The sequence below is a fragment of the Panthera leo genome, chromosome E1 (assembly GCF_018350215.1).
Source record: "Panthera leo isolate Ple1 chromosome E1, P.leo_Ple1_pat1.1, whole genome shotgun sequence".
NCBI lineage: Eukaryota > Metazoa > Chordata > Mammalia > Carnivora > Felidae > Panthera > Panthera leo.
This window is the reverse complement of record NC_056692.1, coordinates 28346822-28374141: the sequence shown is the minus strand read 5'-3', so window position 1 is coordinate 28374141 and position 27320 is coordinate 28346822. Positions and strand designations below refer to the sequence as shown.

Below are 27320 nucleotides of genomic sequence, written 5' to 3'. Positions count from 1 at the left end.
TTTTTAAGTGTTTTGTTGTTTTTATTTTTTTTTCAATATATGAAATTTATTGTCAAATTGGTTTCCATACAACACCCAGTGCTCATCCCAAAAGGTGCCCTCCTCAATACCCATCACCCACCCTCCCCGCCCTCCCACCCCCCATCAACCCTCAGTTTGTTCTCAGTTTTTAAGGGTCTCTTATGCTTTGGCTCTCTCCCACTCTAACCTCTTTTTTTTTTTTTTTCCTTCCCCTCCTCCATGGGTTTCTGTTAAGTTTCTCAGGATCCACATAAGAGTGAAAACATATGGTATCTGTCTTTCTCTGTATGGCTTATTTCACTTAGCATCACACTCTCCAGTTCCATCCACGTTGCTACAAAGGGCCATATTTCATTCTTTCTCATTGCCATGTAGTACTCCATTGTGTATATAAACCACAATTTCTTTATCCATTCATCAGTTGATGGACATTTAGGCTCTTTCCATAATTTGGCTATTGTTGAGAGTGCTGCTATAAACATTGGGGTACAAGCGCCCCTATGCATCAGCACTCCTGTATCCCTTGGGTAAATTCCTAGCAGTGCTATTGCTGGGTCATAGGGTAGGTCTATTTTTAATTTTCTGAGGAACCTCCACACTGTTTTCCAGAGTGGCTGCACCAATTTGCATTCCCACCAACAGTGCAAGAGGTTTCCCGTTTCTCCGCATGTGGATATATTCTTAAGTTACTATTGATGTGTAGATAAGAGCCAGATGATGAGAGAGTTTGAATTTTATTCTGAGTGCAGTGAATCTTTGGAAGGTTTGGATGGGAGGCGGGGTGGTAGCATGACTTAATTTATATTTTAAAAAGGTCATGTTGGCTGTTGGACAGAGGATGAGTTATAGAGGTCAGACCTGGTAGAGGGTGGTGAAAATTTGAGTTGGAGAAAAGAGAGCTGGATTCAAGTTCAAGTTCCTGCACTAAGTATCTGTTACCTTGGGCAAGTCTCCCAACACAAGGATATAGGAGTACCCTTTTGCATTTATATGAGGATGTACCTCGGGCTTCTCCCTCAAACCTGCAGGGGCCGATGTTTGTTTCATGTCTCTCCCCTGTTCGATGCCTGTTTTTGCTCACCACCCTAACCCCAGTGCCTAGCACAGGACCTAGAATGTGAAGGCTCTCCACAAATATTTGTTCAAAGAATAAATGAACATATAATATTGTAAATATTGTTCCTTAACAGCAGACCTCTCTGACCTTCTGGTCCTGGAGAGTATCCACCAACGCCATAGGCCTTCAGTGATAAGGCTGTGGTGAGGAGGAGCATTGAGGGAGCATCTGGCTGCATCTCTTCTGGAATGATCCTGTGCCCATTGTATTCAGAATGCCCATTGCATTCAGAACCATTATCACTGTCCAGATGTACATAAAGAAAGCAATTCTAAAGGTTCAGAGCCATGGGGCTGTGGCTGCTGTTGCACTTGATGCCTGCCATCCCCTGTAGCATTGCATATTCTTGCTTGTAAATAGTTGGTTTGATACAGCAGTGAGAACACGGTGATTGCAAAGATGAAGAGACAGAACTTGGGTTCCTTCAGTTCCATCACTTTATGTGACCATTTGGAGTTATCAGTTGTGTATAAAATTTAAGACCGTGAAACAGAGTATAAACTGCGAAGTACAGGGGCGCCTGGGTGGCGCAGTCGGTTAAGCGTCCGACTTCAGCCAGGTCACGATCTCGTGGTCCGTGAGTTCGAGCCCCGCGTCAGGCTCTGGGCTGATGGCTCGGAGCCTGGAGCCTGTTTCCGATTCTGTGTCTCCCTCTCTCTCTGCCCCTCCCCCGTTCATGCTCTGTCTCTCTCTGTCCCAAAAAATAAATTAAAAAAACGTTGAAAAAAAAAAATTAAAAAAAAAAAACAACTGCGAAGTACAATGTTCTTAAACGGAAATTTTACTTCATAGATGAATGGTGTACTGAATTTGAGTATCTTTACCATTGAAATGTATTCTTCTTTTAAAATTCCAAATTGTTTATTTTAAAATAAAACAAAAATCACCAGAAACTATAAGAATATATTAAATATTATATTAAAAACACCAATTTGTAGGTAGTTTTTCTCCTTTATTTATTTATTAATTTTTAAATGCTTATTTATTTATTTTGGGAGAGAGCGTGCGCACACGAATAGGGGAGGGGTAGAGGGAGAGGAAGAGAGAGAATCCCAAGCAGGCTCCACACCAGTGCACAGCCCCACCTGGGGCTCTGATCTCATGAACTTCAAGATCATGACCTGAGCTGAAATCAAGAGTCACACACTTAACCGACTGAGCCACCCAGGTGCCCCTCCCCTTTATGTAAAACATAGTCACATAATTAAAAAGTATTAATCCAATACTTTTTTCCTTTTTATATTTTAAAAATATTTTTTAAAAGTTTACTAAGAGAGGGGCGCCTGGGTAGTTCAGTCAGTTAAGCATGCAGCTTCGGCTCAGGTCATGATCTCATGGTTCGTGGGTTCGAGCCCTGCGTTGGGCTCTGTGCTGACAGCTCAGAGCCTGGAGCCTGTTTCAGATTCTGTGTCTCCCTCTCTCTCTGCTCCTTCCCTGCTCTCTTTCTCTCAAAAATAAATAAAACATTTTTTTAAAAAGTTTACTAAGAGAACTTTCACACATTTCCAACCATTATCATTACTTTTTTCATTATGTAAAAGAGGGGCTATCAAAAAACAATCTGCTCCTGGTACCAGATACTCGAGGTTGCCACTGGGCAACCTTGGGGCCACTGGGGGGTAGAGGAGGGCCGCTGAGGTGGGAGGCAGGGGCTGCAGAGGCCGGAGACTGGGTTTAGGTAGGGCATGGGGACAGGAGGGCTGGGGGCAAGGACTCTTGGAGCAGGTGCCGGTTGATACTGAGGAAGGGATGGCCCTGGGGCAGGAACAAGGACAGACAGGCTGTGGGGCGCGGGGGTGGAGAGTGGGGTGGGGTGGGACGACGATCCTGGAGCTAAGCAGCAGCTAATGTGCTCTGCAGGTGGAGTAGGATGTGGGGGAGCCAAGGACGATCTGCGCCTAGCGGAGGACACATGGGAGGAAAGGCCTGGTTGTGAGAAGGCGTGGCCCTTGGGGGCCTTCCACCCTTCTGATGTGGAATTGGAGGCCCGGCTGGGGTCACACAGGTAGTGACAGAGCCGATCCAGACCTAGGCCCCCTACTCAGCTTGAGCCTGCCGCTGATGTGCGCCGAGGAAGCCCGCGCAGGAGCACTGAGCCCAGGACAGGACCTCTGCTTGCATGGAGGCCTGCCACCATCGCTCTGCTGGTGTGTTTCCGGTGACATCTCATTGTCTCCCCCGATGGCCCCATGATGCAACCCTTTAATTTTCAGGGCTCAGCACTGCCTCAGCCATCACCTCACCCTCTCCTGGCATCTTAGAGCTGGCAGGGATAGGGAGTAAGGGGGAGGGGCCTAGTCACTGACCTGAGGTTTTTCATGCACTCAGTAAACATTCATTGAGCACCTGCTGAATGCCAAACCTTGTGCTGAGGGGTCTGGGGAGATACAAGAGTAAGGCAGACCCAATTTCTGCCGGGGGAGGAGAGGAGCCTTTCCAAAGTTCTGGCCTAAGTCCCATTTTAGGGATGTGGAAACAGGCCTGGAGAGGGGAAGTGACTTGCCCAAGATCGTACAACTACTTAGTGTCAGGACTGGGCCCAATCTTCTGAGGCTTGCTGCCCCTCAATCTTCCAGCAAATACACACTGAGCAATGCCTGTTCCAGGCGCTGCCTTATGCCTTGGGAGAAACACATCAGTGAGCTCAGTAGCAAAGGGGGCTGGGGGTTCAGTCTCACAAGTCCACTGAAGATCAGAGGGAAGTTCCAGAGCTCCACCTCAAGAGGCTGGACTTCCCCTCCCTCACCCTAGGACAGGATATAAAAGTCCCTTCCCAGCTACTTCCAGAAAAGAGGAGGAGGTGAGAGGTCAGTTTGGGGATCTCCAGGTGAGAAGGAAGCAGGGGACCCACCTACGTGCAGGATGTGGGTGTCAATCCCTTACCCCACTGTGGCTGGGGTCTCACGGCAGAGAGGAAGCTGTTCCTAGCCCTGGCAGGGGTCTTAGCTACACTCATCCTGGCCCAGCCCTGTGAGGGCACTGTCCCAGGTGATATCCCTCTGCACAGCCAAGGAGGAGGGCAAAGGAGGGGGAAGTGCTTGGGTCTGGGGGAACCTGTGGTGCCCCTGGACCTTGAGTCCCCTTCCCTCTGGACAGGCTTCCCCAGGACAGTGGAGACCTCGGCCCTTTGGGGCTAACAGAGGCCCCGTTGCTGGTGAATGCTACAATCAGACTCAGGAGGTGGGCCTGGGAGGGTTGATGAGGTGGGGGTGAGGGCTCCAACCATGGTCATGTCAGCTATCACTTGCCCCTGGGCACCTCGGGCCAGTGCCATGTGGGTAGAGCCTTCCTTCCATCCATCCATCCTGTCCACACTGCCCTGACTCTCCGCCACCAGGCTGGAACTTCCGCTAGGTAGCTGAGCTTCCTTTCTCCAGCCCTCGCCCTCCTCTTGCAGGTTCAAGCAGCAGCTTCACCGCTGAGGCTTGGCCAGCCCCATGGACGTCCTGTTCTACTTCAAACAACCGTTAGCAGCCACCAGGACAGTGGTTCGGGCTGCTGATTGTATGCATGTGGCTTTGGGGCTGCTGGAGGAGCAGTTGCAACTCCAGGGATCCAGTTCCTTCAATGTCACTGGTACTGTGCCCCTCCACGGAGTCCCAGGGACTGCTCTGGCCTGAGAGGGCAGGATGCCCAGCTGGGGGTGTTGGGAGAAAGAGGGTACAGGGATGGGAGATGTGGAACAGACCAGCTCAGCAATATGAGGTAGGTTTTATACCTGAGATTCAGCTATATTACTCGCCCCAAGTCTCTTAGCTGGCCGAGGGTCAAGCCTGGATTCAAGCTGCCTCTGGGCTGGGCTTTTACTTCCCATGCTTGTAAGTGATGGAACATCTTCCAGACCCTCAGCTGCTACTCACGAGAGGGAGGAGGAAGCCATTGCACCTCTTGGTGGGTGTCCAGCTGAAGGGAAGTGACAGCCTGTCCTCTTACTCAGCTGGCAGCCAGCGGGCCAGGGCCTGGTTGGAGGCCCCCAGCAAGGGTCTTTCCCTGCAGCAGTGAGTGGGCTCCAGTCAGAGGGTTCTGGGGCTGGAAGCCACTCGGTGTGGAGTGAGGGGTGGAGGAGGGGAAGGGAGGCACCCTTGGGTCAGGGGCAGCCCCTGCACCCACTTGTTGCATTTCCCGGTGATGGTCCTTTACTTGTCACTGCACTTCTCCTCCTGGTCCCGGAGAGCACAGCCACTGGCCTGGGACAGAAGCTGAAGCTGGGGTTCCATCAGCATGTGTGGGGACAGGAAAGGTGGGCAGGGGCCTGGGTCCAGGGTCCTAGCTCCTTCCTGAGCTTAGTATAAGCATCTATATAGGGTGTGATCTATTAGTACCAGCCATTATAGTATTGTTTTTTCTACAAGAGTTAGTGTCAAAGTATCTTGCTAAATATAAAGAGTGATGTGCCTTGTTCTATGTCTATTGATCTAAATGATTTCACATTTATCAGTTTATCAATTTTCTCTTCATATGTCAATATAACAATCAATCACCTACTCATCTACCAACATCTATTTATTAATTCTTCTTCCATCTATTTAATTCTCTCTGTATTTATTATCCGTCACCTACCAACTAGGCATCTATCTGTCAGTCCTGTCATCTAGGCATCCATTGGTCCATAAATTGATCTATCAATCTGATCTAGTTACCTCTTTGGAAATGCTCGTGGGGTCTCAGCCAGCCAACCTGGCTTCTCCCCTTCTCTACTCCTGGAATCCTCAGGGCCACACCAGAGACCATCCTTCTCGGGATGACAGCCACACAGCAGGTGGGGATGGGAAGGGAGGGCAGGAGAAGAGGAGACACTGTGTTAACTCCAGCAGGAGCAGTCTGCTGCCCCTGAGTCCCAGGGTGGCCCCAACATTTTGTGGGGTCCAGGAGCCCATGCCCCACACTGACCTATCTCCACACTGGGTCTGGGCCATCTCGAACCAGATTGTGCTCTTCTCCAGTGAGAGGCTGACCTCCCACCGGGGCCTGACCCTTATGTTCATGCAGTGCGGCCAGTTCATTGACCACGACTTGGACTTCACCCCTGAGCCCCCAGCTAGAGTGGCCTTCACTGTGGGGGTTGACTGTGAGAGGACCTGCACCTAGTTGCCCCCCTGCTTCCCCATCAAGTTACCCCCAGCCAGTCCCCCAGGCCCCAAATGTGGCCCCCACCCCAGGCCCTGAGCTGGAAGACTACCATGCCCTCCTTAAGAGCTGTCTATGATGTTTGAGTATCAGACCAAGGCAGGAAGCACGGCCCGGGACAGACCCTCAGTTCTGTGCGTGTTTGAGGGCAAGACTCTGGGCTGCTGTTTTTGAGAGTCTGTAGGTTCCCTTAGCTCTTGCCCTTCTCTCTTTCCTGAAGTCGTCCAAGGGCCCTGTATCTCTCACCATCTCCTGGGATCATGTGTGAGCAGGACACTATCCTTCAGGCTGAGAGGCAAGGGTGATGTGGAACACTAGAGAAGAAAGGATGGATTCCAGGGAGCAGAGCCTCTCTGGGAATCTGGGGCGGGCGGTGGGGGAACACATATGCATACACTCCCACATTCGGCGACATCCTTGGGGCATGACGTGTGAGGGCTCCTGGCTGGCTCCTCCCTGTTGCAATCTCACCCCTTCCTCTGGCTCTGGTTCGGGAGCACCGCCTTGGGAGAATCTTCCCATATTTTCCTATCACACCTTTCGCTTTTGGCTTTTAGATCAAGCATAGCAAATAGCGTCTCAATTTAGAGTTACGTCTCTATGCGTGCATCTGTTTTCACTGAACGCCAGCTTCCTGCAACGTGTGCTGGGTTTTGTTGAACTTCGTAGTCTCCAAAGCACCAGGCATAAGCGTGCTTAAGAAATGTCGAATAAAATGGAATAAAAGAAGCACAGGCCTAAATGTCAAGAGAACTAATCCTTCCTCTCCTGCTGAGTAGTTGTCACTACCCCTCTCTGAGCCTCAATTTCCCCATTGGTAAAATGGGGATCTAAGGCCTCACCCGTTCCTAACCTTCATGACTCTACCATACAAAGTGCTAAGGCTGCTCAGACTGACCTGACTAGTACTGCGAGCAGCACTAGTCTGGGTGAGTCAGGGAGGGCTTCCTAGAGGAGGGGATTTTCGCCCAAGGTTTTGAAGCAGGTGGGGGATGATCGAGAGGAGTGAGCTTGCTCTTCAGGGGCCCCCGTGTCAGTGGCTCCGCTTCCACCTGAGATCCCATCCAGTGACCCCCGCATCAGGGACCAGAGTGACTGGATCCCCTTCTTCCGTTCAGCGCCCTCATGCCCCCCAAACAGGAACCAAGTCCAAAACCAGCTCAGCGCGCTCACTTCCTTCTCAGATGCCAGCATGGTGTATGGCAGCGAGGTCTCCCTCGCCCTGCAGCTCTGCAACCAGACCAATCACCTGGGGCTGCTGGCCATCAGCACCTGCTTCAGTGACAACGGCTGGGCCCGGCTCCCCTTCGACAACCTGTGTGATGACCCCTACCTCCTCACCAACCCCTCCCTGTGCGCCCCCTGCTCCCCGGCAGGTCAGCCCCAAGCAGCCTACTGAAGAGTATGTTAAATAAGACCTTGTACAAAAGGTTTAGTTCAAAGGCAGCGGATGACTGTGTGTAAGGCCCACCTTCAGGAATTTGCTTTCCTTCCTGGCCTCTAGGAGAAGCTGTGGCTCCAGGAACAGACTTCTCGTTCTCTTTCCCTGGGGCCCCTGGGGAGAGCGGTCTGACACCAAGGGCACAGCTGGGGAAAGGTCCAGCCCTCGGCAGGGAATGTGCCGATGGATACAGTTCATGGGATGGGTGGGTTCACAGTCCCAAGGCCAAGGTTCCCAGAGTCATCTGGGTCCCTCGGCCAGCCGTGGTCTCGCTTACTTACAGAATAGAATCCTCAGGCCCGAGTCCAGAAGCTGCTCCATGCTTTCCCACCCTGCCTGAATCTGTTCCGGTAACTGGGATCTGAGACCCACAGTCCCCCTGCTCCTGACCCATTGTGCTGGAGCGGAGGGTGGCAGTCAGTGAGGAAGTTCATAGCACAATTGAGGAGACGGAGGTCTGGCCAGGCCGGGGAGCCTGGCCCAGGTCACATAGTTCTACCACCTCTTTCTAGTCCCCAGAGCTCTGTCTGCTTCAGCAGAAAGACACTTCTCTGGGAAGGGCTGTGGTGACTCTGAACTCGGGGTTTTCAAGGGGACTGTCGACCATCTGAAACCCCCAAACTGGCAGCAATGCATACCCTGTTTATGTGGGAGCACACCCGGCGGGCTATGCAGCTGAGACGCCTGATTCCCCCGTGGAGTGGAGACACCCTGCTCCAGGAGGCCCGTTAGACCGTGGAGGCCACGGTCCACGTGGGGAGTCCTGGGTCCCAGCATCCCTGAGAAGACAATCTGGCCTGAGACACCATTTGAGGGAGTGGCTCCCACTTCCCCTAATGCATCCTTTGGGGAAGTGCCTCAAATCAGCTAGGTCTGGGTGGTTGGGAGTGTACCTGAGATCCCACCTGTACCCCAAACTGTGCCACTAACTGGCTGTGTGTGACACCGTCCTTGTCATCCAGCTATCTGGGCTTCAGGAGCTTCACCAGCCAATGGGAAATAAACATTTCCACTTTTGACATGATGGCAATAAGGAATTAATATGTCTGAGCAGCCCTTCGGAAAGCGGAAGTTTTGTCCAAAGGCAAGGGGATGGGGTGGGCAGCCTCTAAGGTTATGTTCCTCCGGTCTTCTCTTGTAGATCATCACCTACTGAGACTTTCTGCCCCTGGTTCTGGGCGAGGCCCAGGCTCCCCCCGGGAGAAAACCCTGGGGCCCTACCGGGGGTCTTGCTCCAATGTGGACCGTCGTGCGGCCAGTGTCTTCACCCTGGCCTTCCGCTTTGGTCACACCATGCTCCAGCCCTTCATGTTTCGCTTGGACAGCCAGTGCCGTGCCTCAGCACCCAACTCATGTGTCCCTCTTAGGACTAGCTTCTTTGCCAGCTGGCGAATCGTGCATGAAGGTGACCAAGTTTTAAGAGCAGATGGGAGTGGGGGTGGGGCCAAGCTTAGTGCCAGGAGGCCAGGCTGCTGCTCAGGCCCCTGCTAATCATCTCCCCAGAGCAGTGAAAACAAGGCGGGTGCCACCAAGACCCTCAGTCCTGGGCATCCCATCCCCTCAGGGATCAGAGGATTTCCAAAAATCCTCATGTCAGACTGGTGGCTTGCGGGCCTCACAGGAGCTTGTCTTCTGCTCCTTCTTTAAGAAGTGGGGGTCACTACTTTCTCTGCCAGCCCCAGCACACTTCGAGTCTACCCAGGCCTTTGTTTCCGGATACAAACATTATAGAATACAAGCGACCAGCTTGTCCAGCTCTGAACTAACTTGGCGTCACGCGATGACCCCAGGGCTCCCCAGAGGCTGATCTAGTGTGTGCTGTTCACGTTCCCCACCACCAGGTGGCATCAACCTCATCATCCCAGGCCTCATGGCCACCCCTGCCATGCTGAACCCTCAAGATTCCGTGTGAGTGGACGAGCTGCGGGACCGGCTCTTTTGTCAAATGAAGAGGATCGGGCTGGACCTGGTGGCTGTCGACACGCAACGCAGCCGGGACCACACCGCGGCCTCCCGGGTCAGGGGGCTGCCCGTCCCTCCTCCCAGGCTTTGGCCTCGGGTTGCTGCTGCTGGTGGTGAGCGGGTTTCAGAGAAGACCCTTGGTGCATCCTTTCTGACTGCCACTGTCTAGGCGATGTGCTGTGGTCGAGAAGCATGCGAGGCCACGCTTCATGTGGTAAAGCATCCCTGGGACCAGCCTTTGGCCATCCTGTCCTATCTTCTCCAGCCACTGTACGGCCTCTGGCTGTAGATTCACAGCACGGCCAGGACTTGGACACAGGAGTGGACAAAGCAGTTCAGGAATTTCCGGGTAAACAGTAGATCCAAAGGGCGGGGAAGAACAGCTCCATTCCCCACTTACCCAGGCGAGCTCCAAGGAGGAGGACTCAGGTTCCAGAGATACAGAAACTGACTCCTGCTCTAAGCGCAGAAAGGCCAAGAGCCCCAGAGGCAGGAACAGTTGGAGTAAAATTAAGACAGCCTCGGCTGTTTTGTGACGACACAAAAATCCCAGGAAAGAAGAAAAATTCATCCCGGAAAAGAAGAAAACGTAGGCACTCTGCTAGGAATTTTCATGGATATTAATCATTTAGTTCTGCCAATGACCTTGAGAAGCAACACTTACAGCCATTTTTATAGATGAGGAAATAATCTCAAAGATATCTAGTAATTTTCTGAAGGCCACATAACTAGGAAGTAGTAAAATTTGAATCAAGTTCAAAATTTCTTTCTTCCCCTTGTTTAAGCTACAATGTTAGGGGAAGGCTTTGGTCACTACCTTGCTCCCCTCTCCCTCCCCTGAACTCCCTACTTTTTTGTCCAAATGCAACCCAAAGCCCCATCTGCTTTGGCTAATCTTTGGCCGTGTATGACGGAGTGGGGGCAGTCTCTACTGCACCTAACACAGCACTTGGCGGGCACACAGCAGGCACCCAGGAACCTGAGTTTCTTTCCTCCTTACACGCGGGTGCTATTGACAACTAAAGAGCTATGGGCGCACCCTGATGGAGAACTGAGATTGCTAGCCCCCGGCCCCCACCCAAGGGCCACACAGTTTTTGTGCCCCCACCCCCCATACCCTTTCCTCCAAGCTGTCCCAGAAATATTCTCCAGATACTAGCTCTGACAGTCTCCTCCATTCCAAACACCAAACCTGGAGTTGGAAGATCTTGTTTGAACTCCACTTAATGGTGGAGTGACCTTAAAAAAGTCACAGTTGGGGGCGCCTGGGTGGCTCGGTTAGGCATCTGATTTCGGCTCAGGTCATGATCTCATGATTCCTGGATTCGAGCCCCGTGTAGGGCTCTGTGCTCACAGTTCAGAGCCTGGAGCCTGCTTCGGATTCTGTGTCTCCCTCTCTCTGCCCCTCCCACACTTGTGCTCTGTCTCTGTCTCTCAAAATGAGATAAATAAATGTTAAAAACATTCATTTTTAAATTTTTAAAAAATGTTTACTTTTGAGAGAAAGAGAGAGAATGTGAGCAGGGCAAAGGGGCAGAGAGAGAGAGGGAGACAGAATCTGAAACAGATTCCAGGCTCTGAGCTGTTAGCACAGAGCCCGACCCGGGGCTCGAACTCACGAACCACAAGATCATGACCTGAGCCGATGTTGGATGCTTAACCAACTGAAGCACCCAGGCACCCCCATAAAATTTTTTTAAAAGTCACAGTTGCTCAAGCAAATATCCATTGATACAATGGGGATTACAAAATGCCTCACAAAGGTATTGTGAGGATCAGAAGAGATGATCACATAACTGTGCTTAGTGAGGTAAAACATTGCATCATTTTCCTTTGCTCAGCTGGAAGGTGGTGTTTGTGAGTTGTTCAATGGACAATATTGGGCAAGCATTTCTTCAAGATTGGGCCAAACCTCTCTCGTATCTTGCTGGTCCCCACCCCATCATCGGGCTTGGTTCTATTGTGGGATCCTAATAGCAGAGAAATCAGTATGGCTGGTCTTTGGAAATTTCTGAGCAGCTGAAAACAAATTTTAAAGCAACTTTATCGAGACATAATTAGCACATCCCAAAAATCACCCATATGAAATATATGATTCAATGACTTTATCAATGACTTCAGTAAATTTAGAGTTGTGCATTGTTGTTTTTGTTTTGTTTTTGTTTTTGTTTTGCCTGTTAAGGTCTTTGGCCCATTGATCTCCATTGCTAATGTCAGAACATTTTCATCACTCACAAAGAAACCTTATAATAACAGTCCCTCCCCAGCCCCACTCCAGCCCCTGACAATCACTGATCATCTTTCTATCTTTACATAATTGCCTATTTTGGGTCTTTCGTGTAAATGGAATCATAGCATGTGTTCCTTTTCTGAGTAGATTAACCACATTTCATTTCTTGGTTTGTTCACTTATTTACTTCTTCACTCATTCCTGCTACAAACCTGATTAAGTCTTTTATGTTCTAGGTCCTATCTTATTTGCACCTAATTGATGTGCCTGAGCCCAATAAATCATATCCCTGTGGTTATGAGTGTTGGATTACTACAGCATCTTATGTTAGGACACACTCACAAAGCCTGGTTGTCTACTTGCTTTGAAAATTAGAGCACAGTGGTTCGACATTTGGAAGGTTCAGGCCTCTTCTGTCAGCAGGGATCTTGTCCTGCCTAACATTTCCGGACCACAGAGCTCTCTCAGGAGAAACTGGAGAAGTAGAAGCTAAAGGGAAGTCAGACTGAATCCGCTTCTGCCCCTTTCCCTACAGGGCACAACGCTCGGAGGCGCTTCTGTGGGCTTTCCCAGCCCCGGAATCTGGCACAGCTTAGCCAGGTGCTGCAAAACCCGGATTTGGCAAGGAAGCTCCTGAATCTGTATGGGACACCCGACAATACTGATGTCTGGATTGGGGCCATTGCAGAGCCTCTTTCGCCAGGGGCCCAAGTGGGGCCTCTTCTGGTTTCTCTTTTTGAAAACCAGTTCACAAGAGCCTGAAATGGTGACAGGTAAGTGACCCTACCCTAAAGAGACCAGCCCCAGAGGAAGGGCAGAAAAGCACTAGCATTTCAAGTCTCAGCAAGGAGGAAAGTGCCTTTTTTTAGATTCATTTTTTTTCCAAGTTCAGAGGGTCTAAGACCAGGAGGCTCCTCTGGGGAGAGACTGGTCAGAGGGAGAGAGACAGTGGGCCAGGCAAGGCTGATATTGCCTGAGCTACGGACATCTTTAACCCATGAGACTGACTGGTCAGCCTCTCTCTTCCTGGCTAGTGGATCCCAGAAAACATGGACAGAAAGGGCTAAATCTAGTTTCCTTCCTAAACTTATGGTTAAACACTTGACTTATTTGGATTTGGTATCTACCTGGGTTCAAATCCAGTCCTGGCCGCTAAATTACTGTGCATTTATACTGGGCAATTTACTTGACCGCTGAACCTGTTTCTTCGTCTATAAAATGGGAATAATACCTATTTCGCAGGAATTCTGGAGAAGTGAATGAAATGATGTGAAGCACCTGGCATGCAATGGGTGCCCGTCCTGTTAATTCCTCCCTACCACACGAGGCCCTGAGCCAGGTTTCCTGGTCTGGAATTGCGTATGACCATACTGGTATCCCCACCATTTCGAGGGACATCTTCAGGGCCAACACTTACCCCCAGGGCTTTGTAAGCTGCACCGCATCCCCAAGTTGGATCCGTCAGCCTGGCAAGGCTAATGAGGCCTCTGCAGGTAAGGGGGGGGGCCCTCCTCCAACAGCCCTGGGTGGGGCCAGGCTTCCACATCCTTCCCTGGACCAGATGGCTGAGACCCTTTAGGTCTCTCAGCAGAGACAACAAAACTTGTCACTAGGGACAGGGTACTCTCCCCTAGTGGCTTCCCGGTATGCTAGTTTCTGGACTGTTAATCCAAGGCTCAGGACTTTGGGGGCAATTGGGAAGTGTCGAATCAACCCCAGCCCAGTCATCAACACCCCGACACAGCTCCATGTCTGGACACCCAGCAAGTTCCACACTGGCCCACTTGTGCTGCTTCCACAGGAGCCCATTCCACGTCTGCAGCCTCGGACACAGGATCACGTAGGGAAGACCACAAGGCTACCTTCTCCCCCGGAGCAAGCACGCCTGCTGACGCTTTTGCTGGCTATGGCTCAGGGCTGGTTCTGTGGCTGGGAGTCACGGCTGGGGCTCCCAGCAGCAGTGAACCCTCCCACCTTGGGAACCTCTTAGGTAGAAGGTCAGGCATCAGCTCTGGGTGAAAGGAGGTCTTGAGGCCCAGGCAGGAAGAGTCATCTGAATGATTTCCAGCTTCTTTTTTCTATTTCCCAGCCTGTCCCCCACACCTGCCCGTGGCTGCAGGCCACCCCACACCTGGTCCTGGCCATCCCACAACCCTCTGCTGGAGCCTGCAGGCTGGGCAGCACGCTCTGCTCGTACCAATAAAGGACGGCTGGGGGGCAGGAGCTGGTTTCTGAGTTAGGCTGGGGAGGGCATGACATTTGGGCTTTGCTCCAAATGTCTAGAAGGAGCACAGCCAGGACACCGGTGGCACTAACCCCTAAGGCTCTCCTGCGGGCTCATATAAGAGAACCGAAAGAGACACTATGGATAGGAAAGGGTAGAAAAGGGGAAGATTCAGGAGAACACCTTGGCCATGCCAGCAACCTGAGCAGAAAACCAGCCAACACATCAGTCAATATACAAAGTTTTTATGTACAAGAAAACACAATAAAGGTACTACCCAGCTAGCAGAAAGGACTGGGCACTGCCTTTAGCCTTCATTTACTCCAGAAATAAGCTGTATCTCCAAACACAACAAGCCCAAGCAGCAAGCCCAGGCTACCCTGGAAAGAGGAGGCTGAGGCTCTCGGGCCAGGAATTCAAGATATCTCTCACCTTTCTTTAGCCTCCATTGTTCTTTTTACATTTTTTTTATTTAAGTAGGCTTCACGCCCAGCACAGAGCCCAATGCGGGGCTCGAACTCACGACTGTGAGACCAAGACCTGAGGTGAGAGATGAAGAGTCAGACGCTGAACCGACCGACCGAGCCGCCCCGGTGCGCCTTGAACCTCCATCTGTAATGCAGGCTGCAGACCAGGAGTTGCCTGCGGCTCTCCGCTGGGAGACGGTGAGACAAGCCAGAAAAGAGGCCGTGTTGAGGACTGAGCTAACTGTGGGGTCACCCCAAACGGAGCTAAACCAATAAGTCTGCCTTGGGGTGACTCCCGCTTGCAGTAAATGAAATATGAAGAGGGGGACCATAGGGTCTCCAGCTTTATTGCTTCGCAGCAGGGAGGAGACCCTGCTGAAGACCAGGCAGAGGCACCGGCCTGGGATTTTCTCAGCTCTTCTGGTTCTCGGCAGGTCAATGGGGTCACCAGTCAGAAGGACGAAGGTAGGGGGACACCAGCGTTAGCCATCACGCATCTTGTCCTCTTGCCCAGGGGCCAGTGCAGCAGTGCGCTAGGACGCCATGGTTCCCGAAGGGCTCACCAGGTCCTGGGGAAGGCTTTCTCGGGCCTCCTGCATGCGGCGCCGGGCGCGACGGAAGGCCTCTGCGAGGGGAGCAAGTATAGCAGTCAGCTGCCACGCTGTGGGGAGGAGCGTGGCTGCTGCTGGTGCTGGGTGGCCGGCTGCGGGGGGCAGGGAGACCTACCCAGCACACTGTGAACGGAACTCTGCTGGCTGAATCCCTCCAGACGGTCCAGCACACTCCGCATCCTTTTCCGGAGGAAACTGGACTCCATGAAGGCCCTGCACACAAACCCACCACACGGCCACAGCTGCTCTCCAGCCCTCAGGGGTAAGGCTCCCCGAGGCAGAGGCCAGGGTTACTCACCTGGATTGCTGCAGACAGTGCAGGCGGAAGGTGACGCTGCCTGTGGTCTCAGTGCGGAACCCAAAGCGGCTCAGACGCTCTCCCTGTGGTGTGCAGTTAAGACAGCATCAGGCTTCTGTGGCTTCTAGATCCCAGGAGCACGCTGGCCTCACCCCCATCCTTACTCCCATTCTCGGAGAGAATGGGGAAACCTCATTCCAGCACCCAGACTCCATCATCTCAAGGCTAACACTGGGCTCCCAACTGTAAATGAGGGGACATTCCAACCTCCCTGGAGAATAGCAGCCTTATAAGCGGCCTGCCAATCCTCTCCACCTTCGATTACTGAAGCCTCCGTGATGGGCTGGAAGGAGGGGCCAGTAACTCTGACGGGACCAGGGGAATCTCTGAGTATACTCATTTCCAGAGATCTCCTAGGATAGGAGATTTCCTAGGATCTCCTATGTCTGTACCTGGTTCAAGATGTGGCCATGACCTCCAGCTTAAACCACAGGCAGGAAGGGACTAAGTAATAATGATGCAATTAAGGGGCCTTAACCCTGATCCCACCTTCTCCAGAAGAGACAGGAACCTAAGCTCCCAGCATGAAGTCTGCCTAGAGACAAAAGTGACCTTGAAGGTTCCCGGTATCCGCACATAGGAGAGGTCCTCCAGTTCCAGAGAGCCGCCAATGAAAAACCTCCTCAGCTCAGCCACTGTGCCAAGTTCCATGGGTCTCCACGTGGAGACTGTCAGGGTGTGAGAGCCTATGCAGAAAGGACAATGGGGCCACAGCCAGAAAGGGCATGTGGTCTCTCACTGACCCCCAGCAATGACACAGGCCTACCAACCACGAAAACACCTGACCTCTGGTGAAGGTTATCATGGGGGCTTGGGGCACCTGTTTGGAAATCAATCAGCTAGAAATTAAAAGCTCTGCCAGTTGTTACTTGCATACCCAGGTCAAGTTTCTTAACCCCCATGATCTCCATTCTCCTCACTAGTAAAACGGAAACGGTATAGCGCCTACACATGGTATAAAATGGTATAGCGACCTCGCAGAGAGGTCGGCAGAATGAAACGAGACGCGCTTCGTGCAATGCCTGACAACAGAAGACAGTGGCTATTACTTCAAAATGAATGCTGATCCATCCAATACATGTGTGCCGAGAGCCCACCCTGCCTGAGCCGGTCCCTCAAGGCCGCGAGTCAAATCAGCGGAGCTCGGAGCGGACGCCACAGATGCTCAGGCTGCTCTACTTTGCGGTTAGTTGCAATTTCACTCAGTTGTCTCTAACAGAGCGGGGGAAATTCCTCAAAACGAGCAAGGAATATTGCAAGTTAAATGCGTCTAATTCCTAACCGTCCCTACTTCTCACTGGAAGCGATGGAATCTTTTGGAAGTGGTAGTCTCGCTCCTAGGAGCTGGGGCACAGAGGCCACGTGGAGGGCAGGGACAAGAGGTCACCTGGGGTGGCGGGCAGCACCACAGCCCCGTAGCCTTCCACGCGATACCTCTGCCAGAAGTCCAGTGAGAGAACCTCACAGTAGAGCACAGGCCACTCTGGGAGAGCATCTGGGAGACATGAGAGAAGCAGCAGGTCACAGGAAGCCTTCACCAAGAGAGGGTACCACCAGAGGAGATGCCGGGCCCAGGATCTACTGAGCTACTCACCAGCAGATTCGTCTTCATGGAGGAAGGAGGCCTCAAATGTGAATGGGTAGGAGAAGTAAGCCACCTTATCCTAAAAAAGAGAAGTTTTATTTTATACTCGGTGTCATGGGATAGGCTAGGCCTCAACGGGAACTTGTTCTCTCTGTGGCCGATGACATACCTTCACGAGGGAAAAACTCTCACTCAAGATAGGAAATAAGAGGCTGAGAGGGGAGGGGACGCCCAAATACAGGATGCTACCATCCACAGAAAGACAGAGAGGGAGCCCCTGGACCAGGCAGCCCTGCAGAGCCCACAGAGAAGGGCCAGAGCCAACTCTGAATCCTCCCCAGTCCTGATAATCTTCGGAGTCCTGTTCCCCTCCAGATACCCCTCTTGTTTTCCATACCAGTCCCAGGGATTTGGTGGCGCAGGTCTGTGTTATTCCTGAGAGCTGCTGGAATGCTGGGCTTGACCAATCTGAAAGCCAAGGGGCATATATACAGTCAGTTGACCTGGGAGGAAGGCAAGTGGTTGAGAAAAAGACAAAGTTCCTTTATCGGTTCATTCACTCACACACTCAGTCATTCACTTAACATTTACTGAGTGTCTCCTATGTGCTATGACCCATCACTGGGGAGAGAAAAGATCCCTGTCTCTCATGGAACTGACATTCCAGTTGGCAGGGGAAACACAACAAACCAGCCAACAAGAGGCTATTGGGTAGTGACAGATGCTCTGCTAAAAATAAAACAGGCTCATTTAGACTGGATGGTGAGGGAGGACCTCTCAAAGGTGACACTTTGGCTGAGACCTAAACTCGGAAGAACCATTCGTGCAAAGATAGACAGAAAGGTTTCAGACAAAGGAAATGATCCCCAATAGGCCCTAAGGTGGAAATGAACTTGGCATGTTCAAGAACAGAAAGTCTGACTGGAATTCTGTGAGGGAGAGATAGGCAGGGGCCAGTTCATTCAGGCTCTGGAGCTTGGTTTTTACACTAAGTGGGAGGGGAAGCTGTTGGGGTTTAAAGCCGAAGAGAGACACAGCTAGCTTCCATTTTCAAAGCCATGTGGCTGTGGCGCCTGTGGCAGATGAGGTGTAAAGGAAGCAGCAGGGTAAGTAAGAAAGTTAATGCATTGGCCACGGCAGAAGATGAGAGATGCAGGTGGCTTGGTCTAGGGTGCTCGAGAGAGCAGATGTTCAGGACATCTTTTGAAGACAAAGCCGACAGAACTGCTGATAGAATGACGGGCTGCAAGGAGCTAGAGAAAGTGAGGAATTCAGGGTGTCTCCTGGGTTTTCGGCACCAGCAACTAAGTAAATGACATGGCCATGTCCCTTAGGGAAGGGACTCTTTCCCTAAGATGGGGGAAGACCATGAAGGCAGGTTTGATGCAGGAAGGAGAATCAAGAGTCCTCTGGGTCATGCTAAGCAGAAATGACAAAGAGGTAGCTGGATATGAGCCTGGAGCTCGGGGGAAAGGCCAAGGCTAGAGAGAAATCTGGGGGGTCTGAGACGCCATTACAAGTCATGGATGGATGGGACCACCTAGAAAGGCTGTAAAGACAGAATAACAGAAGGCCCAGGCCCAGCCATGGACACTCTAATGCTTTAAGACCAACAGATGACCAAACAACCAAGGGGACTGACGAGCCACCTACAAGAAAGAAGAGAGAAGTGTGGAGCCAGAAGCCTAAAGGAGTTTCAGTGAGGAAATGCAAGCTGGGCCACGAGCTTCTGAGAGGTCATGTAGGGTGAATGCACAGAGGTCACCACAGGATTTGACAACTTGGAAGTGATCTATGACTTTGAAAAAGACAATAACTATTTCTTTGAAAAAAGGTGGGAAGGAGGCCTGACTGAATTCCTCTAGAAAATTGTCAGAATGGGTATAAAAGAGACTTATGAAAATTACTTACTAGTGGTTGGCAATTCCACAAAGAAGTGCACATAGAGATTGTCATACTCGTAGCCTTGGGCTGAAACTAAGAAAACAAGAAATGATTTCAGCTCATTCTTCTATCACCCTTAGCACCCGACTCAGTCCTGAAAGGCCTACACACTTCAGGAAGCAAGTCCCTGGAGGGCCAGGAACTCTCTGCGTTTCCAGGAAAGACTCAGGACTGAGTTTCCCAAGTAGTGCAGACAACCTGGTGCGTCCACTGCGGCTACAGGAGCTACTTCGCAGCTCTGCGGGGCCCCTGCCCAAGCATCAAGGGATCTCTGTCTGGCAAGGCACTTACCTACCTCTCCGTTTACAAAGAGCCGGAGGGCACCTGGGGCAGTCTAAGGTGGAGAGAAGCGGGAAAAGATCAGGGCATCTGGGGGAGTCAGCACTTCTCCTCCAGCCCGTCCACGAACCCCAGGAAGACCTGACACCGGCCGCCAGATCTGGGTGCGTCACTATTGCGCTTCCTCCCTACCCTGCCACTCCACAGATCGGTTTCCTTCATTTCTAAAATTTGTAACAGAAAAGAAAGCACATAATTTAAAGGGTGAGGAGGGCAATGAAGTATGGAGAGTTTACAGGAATAGCCAAGGGAAGCAACAACCGCCGCCCTTCGCCATACAGGGTTGGGGGGCGCAGCTGGACACCCCTGTTCCCTTTCGACCCTTGGTCAAGGAAGGAGGGAGCTCACTTTTTGAATTACTTGTGTTTTCTTATCTAACTTTTTAACACTGCCCATCTACTGTTAATGCAATATAAAAATAACGAATTGGTTTGGGGAGAGAGGGAGACTGCTGGGTAATCCTGTGCTTGTTTCCTGACCTAGGAATGGAACTCCCGGAATAAAGAAGACAAAGAACAGGACCACAGAATGACTGACATAAACTATTTTGTTTTGGTTGTTTAAGAGCTAAATTATTTGACAAACAGAAATGATTCCCCTTCCCTCTCCATGGGGCATCTTAGGAAAAATATCCACATGAAGAATGAGGAAGACATTTTTCTTCCCTACATTTATTTTTAAAAACAATTATAAAGGAACACCTGCATGTGTTAACCACTGATAAAAACGTAAAACTACTAAGTTTAGGGAATGCAAAATAAACATTCCTGACGTACCCCTCTCACCACCCAACCCCCACCCCAGAGAAAGCAATCCATAGCACGTGTGCCCTTTTAGAACCTTTTCCCTGACATTTTCTTTTTCATTAATGGTTCTGTCAATATGCTGTATTTCAAAACACGTAACAAGAACTGTGCTCTACATGCTATCCTCTGACTTCCTTCTGGCATAAAGAATATGTCCTTTAAGAAACGTGCTATTACTCAGCCACAGTCCGAATGCCCTGGCCAAACCCAGCTCGTGGTGCTGCGGGCAGCCACGCTACTCACCATCTCAAAGTCAGTGCCCACCAGGCTGCTGAGATATTCCTTGTGGCGGCCGTAGAGCTGAGGAAACAAACCACATGAAAACTAAAGATGCAGCCCCGGCCAGGCCATGGGTCAGGTCTGAATGGGTGGGAGAAAAGAAGCTGTGGCAGGAAATGCCGCAGAGAGCTGGAGGCCTAAGCATCCAAGCCACTGACTTTTAAATTAAATTAAATTTTTTGAGAGAGAGAGACGAGGGAGAGAGAGCGAGCGAGCGTGCACATGAACAGGGGCGGGGGGAAGGGTCAGAGGGAGAGGGAGAGGGAGAGGGAGAGAGAGAATCTTAAGCAGGCACCACATCCAACGTGAAGCCCGACGTGGGGATCGATCTCAAACCGCGAGATCATGACCTGAGCCGAAATCAAGAATCAGACACTTAACTGACTGAGCCACCCAGGCGCCCCAAACACTACCGTCACTGACATTTTAGAGTGAAGCACAGAGGCTCTGGAGTCTGCTAGTCTGGGACCAAATCCTGGCTTTTGCACTTACAAGCCCATGACCTTGGGCAGACTTCTTAGCTTTTCAATCTCAGTCTCCTCATTTATAAAATGGTAATAATAAAAGTATTCACCTCAAAGGGTTGTAGTATTGTCTAAATGAAATAAAGCATGTGAGGGGCCTAGCAAAGCTTGGCAAACACTCAAAATAAATAGTCATTGTTATGTTATGTGATCAAAAACTTGTGGCTGACACTCAGCAGTGCTTCCCATGTAAGAAAGACTGCAACTGCGCACATCAACCTCGGACGTGGGCTCAGCTCCTGGGCACCAAGGCTCGTCCCCGCGCTCGGAATGAACTCGCTCTTACATCCTTGAACACACGTTGCTCCCGCTCCTCTTCCTCTGGCTGTGCGAGGGAGGACACGTTGTCGATAGTATACTTCCACAGCTCCTGCTTCTCCCCCTCGGTCTCAATTCTGTCAGGTCAAACCACAAAAAGACCAACTCTCACCAACGATGAAAAAGGCCAAATGATGAGGAGAGAGAAACAAAGTGGAAGAGCAGAAAGGGCATCAGAGTGGACACAGAGTATAGGTCCGGGGCCCCTTTCTGCCTCACAGTCATGGGGAAGCCCTAAAGCACAACTTCCCTGGCACCCGGTTCTCTCACCCGAAAAAAACAGACAGGTAGGTTTAGGTCATTTCTAATTTACTGTCCTGTTATTGTAAGACATGGAGGCAGGAATAGCCAGCCCAGAGGAGGAGATGTGGCTGAGCTCCCCTCGCCCTGTTCAGGCCGGTCCCTTCATGTAGCGGCACCGAGGATTATTTTCACTTAACTACACCACCGAAGTTATCCCTTTCAAACTGGTATAGCTGCACGCTTTCTGAGAACGGGGTCCCCACGATCCTATGAGTCTATCAGAAAACAGAATACGAACCATTGCCTGGGAATAAGGAAATCAGAGAAGATGAAGGACTTCTCAGAATCCCAACTAGGGGCCAGAAGTGAAGCCAAGGGAAGGAATGCCAGTCTCCACTCTCCCTTACTTCTTTCCCTCACCTGTAGGGTCCTTTGAGGCCGGTGAAGTCAGGTTTTACTGTGATCACACCATTGCTGTCCACCTTCAGAGTACAGAGGACATGTTCATACTTCTTATAGCCAAGCCTAGATACCAGAAAATCAACACCCAGGTTCAGGACCACTGGTCCCACCTCCAGAGAGAGGAAGACATAGTCAGCCCACGTCAGGCGAGAGGACAGAGGCTATAGCGAGAACCGTCATAGTACCTTCTTCTGAGTACAACCAAGAAGTAAAAGAGGAAAAAGTCCCTCCCTCCCACATACCCCAGGATGACTGTAACGGGTAGGTGATGGTTAGCGAGGGAAGAGGAGGAGAATCTGAGCTGGGGGGTGAGAGGCTTCACTCACTTTCCATAGGGCCCCAGGTCTGCCATGATGTACATTGTCTGAAGAGGGGTGTTGATGACATGGTTGTTCCTGACAAATTCTTCTGATGGTTCCCAGGTGACAATTCGCGACTTGAGGATGCCGCCCTCCCTGGGAGACACCACAGGAAGGGTCACTTCCCCGGCACCTCCTAACGAGCCTAAAGGAGGAATCTAGGGGAGCACACCCAGGGAGGACCTACTGCAGAATGGGAAGCTCGAGTGGGTGAACATATCCGGATATTGGCCTGGAAGGACTACAAAGCCCCCCCCCTACCCCTTCCCCCATACAGATTTGCACTCACATCCCTCGCCTGTCCTGCCGTCGCCGCCTGACATTTGCCATTCGCTCAACCAAGAACGATGGCACCTCCCGGGCTGCGGTGGTCATTTTCTGACAGTGCTAGGAGAAGAGAGCAGCCCTGTGTGATCCATCTGGTCAGGGCCACATGGGATCAGGTACTGAAGGCAAGCCTTCCTTCTGAAACCTCATCTGGGACCCGAATCTAACAGTCACACCTCACAACTGTATGTGTCAGTGGAGGAGAGCAGTAACACAAACATGGCACAGAAGATTCCTACCATGCCTTGGTTTGCTCCAAGATTTTAGCAGCATATCATCCTTCAGAAATGAGTTTCTTTATGATAATATTAAAAGGAGTCTGCAATCTCTGAGTACACACCAACAAAAAGTTGGGCGAGTGTGCCTGGTAGCTGTTCACATTACCAGGTACTTGGAAGATGCCAAATGGGATACAAAGTATCGCGTGAAAAGTCCTTTGCATGGGTAATTCAGCACTAAGTGTAATGTCATTTACTTTTCTAAAATAGAAAACCCAAATTTTATATGCTACCAACCCAGAGCCTTCCTAACATAAGCACCAATCTTTCAAAAACATTCATTTAATACCTGCTCCTTGCAGAGCTACAAGGTCATAGACAAAAATCAGAAAATACAGGCTCCAATCTCAAGGAGCTTAACATTTCCCAGGAAGAAAGAACATGTCCTACAGGGACGAACACGTAAAGCAAGTCCACAAGGGTACGTGAGCCGCTCCCGACGGCTGTACTGAATCCCTCTTCAAACCCACAGACTCAGAGTTGTGGCTGCATCCCCTGATGAGTTTTATCTAGATGGTTCAGGACTCCACCCACCTGTGTCATCTCATGATGAACGGAGGAAGTCCAGCCCAGGGGCTGCTTCCCTCGGGTCCGTAGTCTGCAAGCCTATCATTAGACACACTACCAGCTTCCCCGGGCCCTCTAGCAGGTGGAGAAGGAGCAGCCACACCACCCGAAAACTGTGCCCACTGTCCGGCTTGGCTCCCAGCAGCACGAGGCAGTTCCTACATAGTCTGTCTGTTGCCCCTTAACAGGCTTCTGGCTTAACATACAGAACCCGGTGAGACCAGAAGCTAGGGGAGGAAAAGGAGAAGGAAGCCATGGGACCCCAGAAAAAACCAATACCTCCTCCACATTGGTGTATCTATCAGAGTCAGTGTAGGTAAAAATCCGTCGGTTCTTCCTGCCACCCGAAGCCTCCAGCTTCAGGATCTCTTGACGGTACTGATGATCCAAAGGGCTCTGACAGGCCGCTTCATTTCGGTACAGATCTACTTCAAACTGAGGTAACAAGGACACAGAGATGTACTGAGAATATGTCAAACTTTTGTCCCTGTAACTGTTTAGTCAAATCAGTTCTATAGAGTTAATGCTATTTGGGGCGCGTGGGTGGCTCAGTCGGTTAAGCGACCGACTTGAGCTCAGGTCATGATCTCGCGGATCGTGGGTTCAAGCCCCGCATCAGGCTCTGTGCTGACAGCTCAGAACCTGGAGCCTGCTTCAGATTTTGTGTCTCCCGCTCTCTCTGCCCCTCCCCAACTCACACTCTGTCTCTCTCTCTCCCTCAAAAACTAAATAAACATTAAAAAGAAATTTAATTATAGAGTTAATGCTATTTGACATGTTTTCATAGCCAATTTCCATTTATCTGAATTAATGCAGGGCAAGCGATCCAAGAATGTTAGATCTAAAAGGAACCAGAGTGATGGTCTAATCCAACTTTGCTGTTACAGATGGCAGATTTCACCCAGAGGTGAAAAGTGCCTTACCCAGGATCATAAAACAGGGTAGCGTTGGTCACTATGTTATACTGCCCTTTAAACACATCAGGGGAATGTATAAACTGCTATAACTTTCTGGAAATTAGACAATATGTGTCAAGAATCTTTCCCTGCTACCAGCCAGGTGGAGGTAGACCAGGTAGAGGTAGGTAAGTGACACTGGCTTACCTGGCTAAAGAGCTTCTCCTGCCACCCAATCACGACCTCTTCCTCTTCCTCTTCCTCTGAGCGGTGTCCACCTCCAAAGACCACAGAGTGAGTCAAACGTCTGAGTCAAATCAGCACCACTTCTTGCTCTGTGATTGGTTATTACTGAAGTCCCTGCTCTAATATTTGCCACAAAACCAGCTGGAGTTTGGGGATTTATTAAGCACTCACTCTAAACAAAGGTTAGAGAGGCTGTGGATATATGTAGAAGCCAGGATTAGGACCCAAGAAGTTTTAATTACTACTTCAATTTGAATAAAGGAAGTCGTGGCTCCCAGGAATTACTTAATCTAATTCAGTGTCAGGAGTCAAATTTAGATATGGGCTGAATACCTCTTCCTCAATCCCAATTGTCTACATTTGCTAGATAGGAACCCTGGTGTTTTTACCTTTACTGTTCCTGAAACCATATATCTAGAACCACAAGCCCTATAACCTTTAGGAGACCAAGTGCCAGAAGAGAGGAGGAAAGGTGAGTATTTAAAGAACCAAATTGAATACACTCGTAGCTGAGTATGCCTTTTTTAGAGACACATGCTTCACAACCCACCAGCCCACCCTTGCCCAAGAATATATCTGAACAAAAACAACAAAAGCAGAGAGATTAGTGATTTAACACAAACACACTGTCCTCTCTTCCTCACTCTTCTGGCTTCCAAGATAAGGTAAACTGCAAGACACCAGTTGATGTTAATATGTTCCCTTTTCAAGCAGATGCCAATTAAGAATTATTTTTAAATAGTGTGTATGTGTGTGTGATATAGATATAGGTATAGATATATGTAAAACTTAAAGTTATTTTTAGGGGCGCCTGGGTGGCTCAATCAGTTGAGCATCCGACTTCGGCTCAGGTCATGATGTCACAGCTCGTGAGTTTGAGCCCCGCATCAGATTCTGTGCTGACAGCTTGGAGCCTGGACCTGCTTCAGATTCTGTGTCTCCCTCTCTCTCTGCCCCTAACCCACTCGCATTCTGTCTCAAAAATAAATAAACATTAAAAAAGTTTTTTTAAGTTGTTTTTAAAAGCGTGTGTATATATAATATACACATATATTAGGAATTTGGGGCATATTTTCTCTTAGAAAAAAATGCCACAAGCAGTATTTAGGTTTCTAGGCAGATTTATAACATATCTAAGGTATAATCTTTGTTATTTTACTACATTTGACCACAATTCGGATCAACTCCTGATGGCAAGAATCAGGTCTTACTCAATTTCCATACACAACATAATGGAGCAATTAAAACTGCTTGGGATCAAATCCTTGCTTCAACATTTACCAGCCGTGTGACCGTGGGCAAGGAACTCAACCTCTCTATGCCTTTTCTTAGACTACAGAACCGGGTCTACTAGGTCTTAAAAGGTTACTACCGCCCCAGGCCCTTCCCCAGATCTCCAAAGGGTCGCATCACCACCAAACACCCACTGGCAGTTGGGTGAGGCCTAAAAGTGGCCAAGTCTATGAGGTCCTTCCCAGGCTGGGCAGCAGGCTGGTAACGGAGGAAGTTGCTTGATGTGATTCTTTGCAGGTGGACTCTGTCAGGAAAAGAAAAGCCCGAAATACTGATTACAAGACACACAATCTGGAGATGAACAAAGAGCAAAGATGGGGGGGTGGGGACCAAAAGAAAGAAGAGGGCGGGGCTACCAAGGTGGGCCTGGTGCACCTGAGCGCGGCCCGGGATCCTAAGGGAAAGAGTGCCGATTAGAGAGTGTATTGGGTACACAGAGCTCCGAGGAATTTGAGAAGGGCAGAGACTTGAGAGGGCTTGGACAGGTCTGGAAGTTGTGAGTGGAGAGGGTTGAGGGTAGTGAGGGAGACGCGAGGAGACCAGAAAGGCAGAGATCAGGATTGAAAGCGGAAGTGGGCACTCAGCAAACAAGTGAGGTTCAGGCTCGAATTATTTGAGAGTATAAAAGCACAGGGCTCTGGGACGATGCGACTACCGGAGACGCAAGTTGCGCACGGGGTCCCGGGAGCGATACACAGCCTCCCCGGTGTCAGTGCTCCAAACTGTCTCCGCCATGACAGCTGCGACTCGTCGCGACAGCGCCGGAAAGCGCACAGCCCCCAGTTCCCCTGGCAACGGAGACGCGGGGTTTGGGAGGCGACGGAGGTGCTGCGCGCGCAACCTACGGTTCCTGGCACGGCGCCGCAGGCGAGCGACCGGAGCTGGGGGGACCCTGCCGGAGCTATTGGGTGCGGTCAGGTTGCGGTACCTCTGGATCATGTGCGTGCGACCTTATCGCATGTACGTGCGACAAAGCTCGTTCACACCCAGGACCGGATTTGGTGCCCTTTACAAGTGAGAAAACTAAGGCAGCACCATCGACTCCTTTCACAACGGTGAAATGGTGATTCCGAAATGGTGATGGAGATTCAGAGCCAGGTGACCTGAGTCCTTGACTCGACTTGTCTTATCACGCCACACTGCCTTCCACTGATGCTCGAAAACTTTGACCTGAAAATCGGTGAACGTGATTCAGAATGCACCCATTCTTTCAGGGAAGGCGTTGGCACTTACTCAGACATGAAAATATATTCTTGGAAGAAAACAAAAAAAGTGTCAGAAGAGTTATTAGTCCTT

At 50.5% G+C, this 27320-nt stretch overlaps 2 protein-coding genes across 3 annotated transcripts; one reads left to right on the top strand and one right to left on the bottom strand.

Moving 5' to 3' along the window:
- Nucleotides 1-4362: 4362 nt before the first annotated feature.
- Nucleotides 4363-13377, top strand: EPX (eosinophil peroxidase). Its single transcript, XM_042914471.1, is given in 13 exon segments — nt 4363-4412; nt 4572-4714; nt 5076-5136; nt 5980-6259; nt 7323-7641; nt 8299-8459; nt 8848-8904; nt 8907-9111; nt 9548-9711; nt 9714-9723; nt 12434-12671; nt 13174-13334; nt 13337-13377. Coding segments are annotated over 13 exon segments (1890 nt in total).
- Nucleotides 13378-14351: 974 nt separating this feature from the next.
- Nucleotides 14352-26775, bottom strand: MKS1 (MKS transition zone complex subunit 1). Of its 2 annotated transcripts, XM_042916210.1 has the most exons (18): nt 26680-26775; nt 26159-26268; nt 24693-24763; nt 23869-24024; nt 22707-22804; nt 22385-22513; nt 22017-22121; nt 21322-21430; nt 20476-20532; nt 19379-19421; nt 19055-19120; nt 17541-17611; nt 17153-17222; nt 16946-17053; nt 16111-16244; nt 15499-15581; nt 15316-15413; nt 14352-15214 (listed from the first exon to the last, which is right to left on the bottom strand). In XM_042916210.1, exons 1-18 carry the CDS (start codon nt 26757-26759, stop codon nt 15123-15125), a joined length of 1680 nt encoding a protein of 559 aa, XP_042772144.1. In that variant the 5' UTR covers nt 26760-26775; the 3' UTR covers nt 14352-15122. The 2 variants fall into 2 exon arrangements, with proteins under 2 accessions (XP_042772144.1, XP_042772145.1); XM_042916211.1 differs by lacking the exons at nt 22707-22804; nt 24693-24763; nt 26159-26268; nt 26680-26775 and having other exon boundaries at nt 23869-23961.
- Between the last annotated feature and the right edge of the window lie 545 nt (nt 26776-27320).